This window comes from Aptenodytes forsteri, unplaced genomic scaffold (genome assembly GCF_000699145.1).
Source record: "Aptenodytes forsteri isolate BGI_AS27 unplaced genomic scaffold, ASM69914v1 Scaffold282, whole genome shotgun sequence".
Taxonomy (NCBI): Eukaryota; Metazoa; Chordata; class Aves; order Sphenisciformes; family Spheniscidae; genus Aptenodytes; species Aptenodytes forsteri.
This window is the reverse complement of record NW_008794089.1, coordinates 54,691-64,182: the sequence shown is the minus strand read 5'-3', so window position 1 is coordinate 64,182 and position 9,492 is coordinate 54,691. Positions and strand designations below refer to the sequence as shown.

Genomic DNA, 9,492 nt, shown 5'->3' with positions numbered 1-9,492 from the left:
GGAAAAACACGATGGGAATGGGGGAAAGAGTTCAGGCTAGAAGGACTGGTGAAATAAATACAAAAATAACACAAGGAAATTATTAGACTGGAAATGTGTTCAGTGTGGTCTAACAGGGTAAGATTAGATGGTCTAACAGTAAAACCATGGAATTGTCAGTAATTCTGCATTTGAAGAGAATGGTGTTTTCAGCAAAAGTTAAAATAAATAGAACTGTATGAGGAGGAAAAAAATAATTTTTAACTGTGAAAGTGCACTGCATAGTGGTTACAAAAGATAAGAGGAAGAATTTGACAAAAGGTGAAAAATTCCTATATTTTATATAGTGACTAGAGAGACTCACAGCACTCTAGAAATCAGCAGCAAATCCTGCTCTATTTTGCATAGAGTTAGCACATCATCAACAGCAGCTTATTCTGCAAGAACAATAGCACTGGGCATTTATTTTTTAGATATTAGAGGGGACCTATTCAGAAGGGCTATTTAAGGGACCTGCTCTATTTCCAAACTGCTGCCAAAAGAGAAAGTGAGAGTGAAATGATAGCTTCTGACACAGAACAGAAACATGTTTAGTAAATCATTGTAGAGCTTTAAAAGTAATTTCCCCTTTCTGTGTAAGTTACATTTAAGATTGGAAGTAAGGGTTGTTTTGCCAGGAGCCAAAGCATGGTGAAGATTTACAGAAGTTACCTCTACTGGGAAGCATCAAAATCAGATTTCCCTAAAACAAAGTGATGCATCAGCCTGTACGTGGTCCACAAACTGAGAATCAAATCCAGTGGAGATAATTTTAAATACCATGAGACAGAAAAACTAATGTTCCAGTTGCTGGACATGGTGGAGTATATCCGGTGATAAGCCCAGTTGCTCTACTAGCCAAACAGTCTGCTTTTTAACCCAAGCAAGGGTTGACCTTTCAGGATCTGTACAGAGTTTTGCCTTGCTGCACTTAGACTGCAAGGAACCAACCTCACCATTATTTCTACAAATGTTTTCACCAGAGCTGCCAACGTCTTCGTGTTTTCCGGCTTTAACTTCATTGTACTCTGTCCCAGCTGGTGCTGTGTGATTAAGGTCCATGTCCTGAACAGAATCTAAAATGTGTCTGAGATGTGGCTGCTGTTCAACAGAATTCAGATACTTAAGCACATCTTCTTCATGCTTTCCAACCACATCAAGAAGATTATTTATCTTACTTAACGCAGAATCATGTCCATTAAAATGACACCAGGATAAGAGAGCACTGAAAAGTGAAGAACAACAACAAAAAAAAAAAGTAATTACATGTACCCACACAGACCCCGAGCTGTTGAAGGGAATCAGCAATGTGACGATATCTATACTATATAAATGTATATATCTTTCATTCACATTTTCTGGGAAATTCAAGCAGTAGAACTGAATATTAAGCTTAAAGAAGTAGATTCAGATAATTTTGGAAGAGCAACTGAAGGAGGATTTTTAAGAATGACCACTCTACACCCAGGTAGGTAATTCCCTGTATTCAAGACCTGAGAATTCCCAGGTTGCTCACTTTGGACAGATTTACAATGCACTTTTTTTTTAAATTAAAACAAACAGAAAACTTGCATGCATGCTCCCTCCGTACACACCCTCCACACATACACGACCTTAAGGAGTTTGTAACCTACTTCAGGGTTCCTCTGAACTGGCCACATGTAACCATCAGCTCAGCACCGTGTCTGTAACCTTGATTAAAGCCTTCCTGGAGTGCAAGTTCTTTCCCAGCCTCAATTCCATCCCTATAGCCTTCCTGTAATAAGAGTAGTGAAACAGGTTGTTCACAAGATGAAAAATTGGACCTATGGCAATTTCATAACAACAAAAAAAGTTTAAACAAGTATTCAGTCTCTTAAATTACAGCTTCTGGATTTGAAGATGCCGCCCGGCTACACCCCCACTGCCAAACCAAAACATGCTTTTTGCAGTGCATTATGATTTACTGATCTGTAAGATCCAGTTTTTTTCCAAAAGGATCCCCAGAAGGTCAGAAAATAAGAAAAGTATTTTTAGAAATGTCAACAAATAAGACAAAACTGCAGGAAAGCATGCTTGCTTTTATGATGACCAACTCCTTTATGAAAAATTCCTTAAAGAATACCACATATAGATTTCTAGACATCTAAAAATACATAGGCTGCAAAGCTTCCCCTTTAGCAGAGGTACCCTCCTGTCTGTAATCCATCTACCTGTTTTCACAAAACTAATTATTGAGCCTTGCTTCTCTGTTTGCCATATCACTCGAGTGTTATACGGGAAAAAAGACGGTGATGGAGTGAGTCACATATAAATTATACATAACATTATGATTGCTTTCTGTAAGAAACAGCTAACGATTGTAATGCAAATTAATTTCTTTATATTCTAATCACATTACCATATAACATAGAATAATTCTCAACTTTTTTTCACACCAAAAACCTTAAGGAGTTTGTAACCTACTTCAGGGTTCCTCTGAACTGGCCACATGTAACCATCAGCTCAGCACCGTGTCTGTAACCTTGATTAAAGCCTTCCTGGAGTGCAAGTTCTTTCCCAGCCTCAATTCCATCCCTATAGCCTTCCTGTAATAAGAGTAGTGAAACAGGTTGTTCACAAGATGAAAAATTGGACCTATGGCAATTTCATAACAACAAAAAAAGTTTAAACAAGTATTCAGTCTCTTAAATTACAGCTTCTGGATTTGAAGATGCCGCCCGGCTACACCCCCACTGCCAAACCAAAACATGCTTTTTGCAGTGCATTATGATTTACTGATCTGTAAGATCCAGTTTTTTTCCAAAAGGATCCCCAGAAGGTCAGAAAATAAGAAAAGTATTTTTAGAAATGTCAACAAATAAGACAAAACTGCAGGAAAGCATGCTTGCTTTTATGATGACCAACTCCTTTATGAAAAATTCCTTAAAGAATACCACATATAGATTTCTAGACATCTAAAAATACATAGGCTGCAAAGCTTCCCCTTTAGCAGAGGTACCCTCCTGTCTGTAATCCATCTACCTGTTTTCACAAAACTAATTATTGAGCCTTGCTTCTCTGTTTGCCATATCTCACTCGAGTTATACGGGAAAAAAAGACGGTGATGGAGTGAGTCACATATAAATTATACATAACATTATGATTGCTTTCTGTAAGAAACAGCTAACGATTGTAATGCAAATTAATTTCTTTATATTCTAATCACATTACCATATAACATAGAATAATTCTCAACTTTTTTTCACACCAAAATTGCAAGTTGTAAGACCGAAAACTTCTATTTGCTCATGAGAGAAGAAAATTGGTGGCCTTGCTAGAGAAATAGCCAGGAACAAGAACGTTTCTTTATTTTGCCCAACATACAGCTCTAACCTCAGTAACATTTTATGATTTTGGAGTATCTACTCATAAAATACCAGAAGGATTTGCGTAAGAACACTAAACAGCCCCTTAAGAAAACCAGTCTTTTCAAGGGACTCAGATGCAGGAAACCTTTCCTTGGAGAATAATACAACAGCTCTGTTGTAATGCCCTTCCTCATCAACAGCCTACACAACAGCTTCCATTCATGTTCTTCAGCCAAATGCTGTTCACCCATGAGCAGACGAGCCCTACTGGCCCCACTCTGAATGATAATGTATTTGTTGAAGTAACCTGGGTTTATGTACTTGTTCCCTGCAGAATTCCAGGGAGAGAAGGTCTGCAGAAGCCTGCTTTCATAAAATGTATTTTTCACTAGGAGAATAAATAAGCCACAGAACTACCCAGACCACAACATCCAATTGTGGTTCCACATGGAGTCACACATCTTAAATCTGACTGATGAAGAAATCTACTTAAAACCCCAAACATCTCATATTTCTTTATTAGCACTGTTTATCTGTGTTGCCCTACATTTACTCGTGGTATACTACAAGTATGAAGCAAATAGCTCACATGAGAATTTAGCACTGCCTTTTACAAATGCATATGGTTGTACAGAGGGAGCCAATGTCTTTTGGTAAACCAGTGCTTTGCTCTGATAGACTACTAGGATAGAGTTTCTGTAAATCCCTGCTAAATTTTCCTGACATTCAGAAGAAACTAAGCCACAGTAACTTTTAAGCAACCACTCTTAGCTTTCCCTTTAAATCAGCCATATGTATATCACGGTATGTATCAGTAAATCTAAAATGGTTAAAAAGACTATTAAATTATTGTTATACCTTCAATCTTTTTTTCATGGCGCTGTTCCATTCTTTCTGTAGTAGATACATCTCATCTGCATCTTCATCAAATATATCCTCACTGGATCGGCTGACTGCAACTTGTACCCAGGACATAACAGCAGTGATGACTATGACCTCTGTTTATGTGGTAAAAAAAATACTGAGAAACTCTCAAAAGTCCCTCTAGCTAAGTGTCAGATTAGAAGTATAGGCAAAAAATGTGAGTTCTGAAGAGAAGTCATGTACGGAGCTGATTATTCAGCCTGTACATTCGTTTCCACATGGAAAACGGATGCTGTTTACCATCAGGGTGCATCTGTCAAGAGAAGACAGTCAGATCATCACTGGTAAAGCAACTTCTGTAATTTACGAGGACAACTTAAGACAGTAGTTTCTTCCCTTCTTATGGCAGTGACATGCATATGCACGTTAAATGATCATTTCTAAATGTCGCTAGTACACGAGCAGCAGGCAGAAACAACTTTATGACTTGATTCTGATAGCAGCTGACAAATAGCCCCATATAGCTTCCATGCAGTGCATTAAGTTATACACATAGGTAATTGCCTGCAGAGTTAATAACCGGCAAGGACTTTCACTTCTGATTTTTCAGTTTCCTGGTTATGCCAAACACTTAACCATCTTATAAATCTTGAATAGAAATACTCCTTTATATTTTGAATAAAGAATTAGCTAGTTCTACTGCAGAGAGAAGACGTAACTGGATTATTTAATCTTTTCCACTGAAGAAAACCTTAAGAGGCCACTCACAACTAATCCATTGCATCGGTGGAAATTCTTACAACCCACAAACGCTGCTTCTTGCAGAGGCACCAGCGGCTCTTAGGGACCCGAGGGCCCTAAGAGCCATCCTGCGCCCGGCCACGCTGCTTTTTCTGGGACACAACTGGCTGGAGTCTCGCAGTCTACAGGCTCCCTCCCTGCGGCGGGCCAGAGGTGCACCCCACCGTCCCCACACCTTTCCAGCCAGCAGATCGCAAAACCATGCCACGACGCGCCAGCGCCGCCCTACCCAAACCTCGGCCGAACCCACAGGCCCCCCGTCACGCGGCCCCCCCCCCGCCATTTCACGGCCGGTCGCTCAACCCGGCAGGCACCCAGCTCCCCACAAGCCGCCGCGCTGCGGAGAGCCTTCCTTCTCCCCCACCTGGCGGCAGGCGCAGCCTCGCCTCACTTCACTTCGCCTCACCTCCGCCGGCTGCTCGCTCAGCCCCGCGCTCCGTCTCCTCACCACAGCCGCCGCGCCACGGCGCTCCACTGCCCACTGGGGGCCGCCATCTTGGCTAAGGCCAAACTGGCTTCACTGCCGTCGGAAGCAATAGGGGAGCAGCAGCCATGTTGGCTGAGGGCAAGCTCCGCGGAGGCCACAGTTAAACAGCCGCCATCTTAACCCGTAGTCCCGTGGCTTCAAAGCCCGTCTGAGACGCTGGAGGCGGGCGGCCATCTTGAGTGAGGGCGCAGCCTCTCATCCTCCTCAAGGAGGCGGGACGGGGTGGCCGGGCCGCTGGGCCGTCCTGCCCACCGAGGGGTTAGAGTCGGTGGAGGAGGCCGGGCGCTGGCGGCGGAAAAAGCCATTACTGTGAACCCCTCTCCCGGCTCTCCAGAGCGAGGGGCGTGTGCCTGCTCCAGGCCTTCCGCAGTAGCCTCAGGCCAACTCTGGGGGGAGTGTGTTCCCCGGGGCATGGAGGTTTCGTCCTCTTTTCAGCCATACATTGTGGAATTTTTAAAAAAATCTGCCTCCTTGGCTTCTGAATCCGCAAGGTCAAATGTGCCCTTAAGCTGTCCTCTACAAGATTTAGGCATCACAATAATAAATCCTTTTTAATATGAAGGGTGCCAGCAGGAGTCAAGTGTTTCATTTTTTGCTTCTGTTGGAGAAAACAGTAGCATGCTTTTGACATAAATACCACAGAATAATGTGTTTTTCTTGGCGCACGCTGCATTTAGCATATGAGTGTAAGTTTAAAGTTGGTTAAAACATACTATACATCAACTTTGAATTCAAGTTGTATGTCTCTCCAAATTGCCAACTCCTGTTACAGTAAATGCCCTCATGTACTGAGTGCTTCTGCAGGTCCCGGAGAGGGAGCATGTTTGCTCCTCGTCCGGAGAGGCTGATTCCCTGTTTACCAGGCTGGCCATGGCGCCACACTCACCCCATGGCGACTGCCAGGTGTCCCACCTCCTGTCCCACGGATGGCTGGTGAGATTCATGACAGCAGAGCCTGTCCTCACACTGCAGGTACTGAGAGATGAACGATCGCGTGCTGCAACTCACACAGCGACAGCACTCTCATTCCTCTTGTCCCTTTTGTTTTGCAGAGACAGCCTGTCCTCCTGCTTGTGGCCCTTCTTGGATGCTCGCTGCTGGTTGCATGCTGAGGTACGAGTGGCCAAGTTACCCAAATCTGTCTAGAAACTGGTGTGTCAGGGGATGAAATGACACTGGTGCCTCTGGATGTCCAGAACTGTGCATATCTGTTCCTCAGCAGTTACTATACACATCCACGACTGCTGATTTCCTAGCTCAGTCCTATCACTTCCACCTCCTGTCTGGTAGAGGCTTATTTAGCTAGCTCTGCCATTTTTTTAAACAGGCAACAATGCTGAATATAGCCCACATGCACAAATGCACAGTCACAGAAAAGCTCGTGACCTCCTCATGACCGGTCATAATGGCACTACTAAACCTGGGTTAACCCTTTGCTTATCATCTTGCACTCTGTCCCCTCAGCCTCTTGCTCTTCGGGGAAAGATACACAGGTCATGCCTTAGGGTCGCTGTGAGTTTCCCAATTCAAACTATCTCTGTTTAAATGTCTTACATTTACCAAAGTTGATCATTCCACACAGATGTTTGTGTAAGAGAAATCCTTATAACCATGAGAAACAATGAAGAAAGCTCATATTCCCACCCCTTTCTCTTAGTAGTTGTGGGTGGATAATTTGGTGAATCATATTGTATACATAGAGCACCATTGTTGAGTTACGAAGTGCAGTTGCAACTTGAAGACAAGTTGATTGTATGCTGATGGCCTTGACAGGGCTGCTGGCAGGGCTTGAGGGTGAGGTGTAGTGCCTCAGGGTGTGGATGTTTTCCACACCTATGTGTGTTCTAAATAAAGCAGTGTCTGCCTATTATGGTGACACTTTGTAATGACACATGCCAAAGGATCAAAACATGAGAACAATATTTCACAGGCTACAAAAGATTTCTGGCATTTGCAGAATAACGAAAAGTCATCTGAAAATGTGAAAAACAAAGAAGTAGTTGATTTGTGACCCATTGTAAAATTTGTCACTGCCATATCTAAGATTAAAAACTGGCTAATTTTAGGCTTATGGTATCTGTTATATCAAAGGTATCTCTGAGCCATGAACACGCTTGGCTCAGCAGTTGCTCCCTGCACACCTGGAGTACTGCGGAGAAGTTCCAGAGAGGCCAGTACACAGTCGTGCAGAGCTTAGGACTACCAAGGGGTTGCGGGAGATCATTACAAAGGATTTCTGTCAGCTTCATCTTAGTGGTAAGGTTTGCCATTAAGCAATCAGCCACAAGTGATCGCCAAAAGTAAAATATATGAACATAGTGGCATGGGCTGCTCCTTTACACCTTTCTTACTGTACATAATGCTTCAGATAAAGCATTGCTCCCATTCAGATCATTATTACACACTCCTGCCTTTCAGCCATCAGTGCCTCAAACCCAAACTGACGGGAGTAGCCAATGGATTTCGTCATAATGCACAAAGACCCCTCAAGATTTCAAGCTTTTTTGGAGGGTGGTTGATTACCATAGCCAGGACTTGTGCTGTGTATGGGCTACTCTGTGGGGCAGGATGATCACATTCTCGCAAGGGCAATTTCTATTGCTATGTACTGCTGTCTCTGGCAGAGTTGAGCTAAGGCTTGTGAAGGGCCCAAGGTAGAGGACTAGTTACACCATAAATTATTCTCCAATCATACAATGCTTATTGTCGTGGACCAACAGAACCATTTTTTATTGGCTCTAATTTTGGGAGTAATATAATCCTTTTAAGAAATGACAGCTCTTAAATGGTATTTGGATGAATTTAAAGAACACTTAAATCACTGTTCACTTGTTCTCTGCAGTAAACAAGACTAAAACTTAATGGGAAAGAGTAAGCTATTGAAATGTGAGGAGAATGAAACCCATCAATATTTAATAAAGATGGTATATGCATTGTCACCAAACATTGCACAAAGTTTCTGAAGAGTCTTAAACCATAAGTCCCTCCCAAAATGCATATTCTGCCTATGGTCAGGTCTGTAGTCTGACCAGGCTCTACTGACTGGTCAGATTCTAGGCTGTTTTCCTTTAATATGCTGACTAACAGGGCATTGGTAGGACTGCCTGCAACAGCAACAAGAAAGACATACTCATGCTCACATGCAGCCTATGTTTCTGTCCTGATCTTGGCTCTCTGTGCATTTTTCCTTCATGTGAGGGGTGGTGGGGTTGTGTACTGCTGGCTGGATGTTGCAATAATAATACAGTGACCTCCAGTGCTTAAATCCTTTGCTTCCAGACCTACTACAGAGAAGGAAACAGTGAGCTAACAGGTTAACTGCAAGGTTATAGGCTTAATGGGGTTTTAAATATTGCAGCTCACAGCACAGGAGACTATAATGACCCTAAATTATACAAGAGGGTTAAAATAAACCTCTAGGATCAATGATTATTACCAGGGCACAGTAATAAACATACATTTCTGTGTTTTCCTATAACATCTCTCATTCAGGATATTAAGGCAATTTACTAGTAAAGCCCTATAACCCTCTTGTGATGAAGATAAGTAATACATAGGAATCACTTCCCTGTTTTTGTGAAATCACTTCTCTCTCTATGACATACGATAATATTACACAACACTTTGGGTCAAAATGTCTCATTTGATGTCAGGAGAAAATGGAAGAATATGGAAAAGAGCTAGAAATTTATGAATATATCAAGGGTAAATGTCCAACATTCATTTCAAAGCACCACAGGAATCTTAATAACCATTTTGCCATTACTTTTCACCCAAGTGTTTTCAAGGGAGAGGATAGTTTTCTGCCTCTTCCTTCCCCTGTATTACCAAAGCACAGAACTTTGACAGTTAAGTGTTACAACATGGCAGTTTTCCTACTTGCAGAATCATTACCATTTCAGATTCTGGCAAAAAAAGAAACCTTTCCTGAATATTCCATGGCCTGCCAGCAGTTTGGCTTGTACTGAATTATAAGTGGAAGTGGTTAAGCAA

The 9,492-nt window shown here is 42.3% G+C and overlaps 1 protein-coding gene across 1 annotated transcript; it reads right to left on the bottom strand.

Moving 5' to 3' along the window:
* Nucleotides 1–299: 299 nt before the first annotated feature.
* YAE1D1 (Yae1 domain containing 1) lies at nt 300–5,491 on the bottom strand. The gene is made up of 4 exons (XM_009274767.1): nt 5,419–5,491; nt 4,206–4,345; nt 2,464–2,585; nt 300–1,243 (listed from the first exon to the last, which is right to left on the bottom strand). Exons 2-4 carry the CDS (start codon nt 4,320–4,322, stop codon nt 814–816), a joined length of 669 nt encoding a protein of 222 aa, XP_009273042.1. The 5' UTR covers nt 4,323–4,345; nt 5,419–5,491; the 3' UTR covers nt 300–813.
* Nucleotides 5,492–9,492: the final 4,001 nt, after the last annotated feature.

Bases quoted from the DNA above. Each gene is read 5' to 3' on its own strand.
- YAE1D1 (XM_009274767.1), bottom strand. From the start codon at position 4,322: ATGTCCTGGGTACAAGTTGCAGTCAGCCGATCCAGTGAGGATATATTT. The intron at 2,586-4,205 runs GTATAACAATAA...CTCTTATTACAG, and splicing joins CCATGAAAAAAAGATTGAAG to GAAGGCTATAGGGATGGAAT. The intron at 1,244-2,463 runs GTAGGTTACAAA...TTCACTTTTCAG, and splicing joins CAGTTCAGAGGAACCCTGAA to TGCTCTCTTATCCTGGTGTC.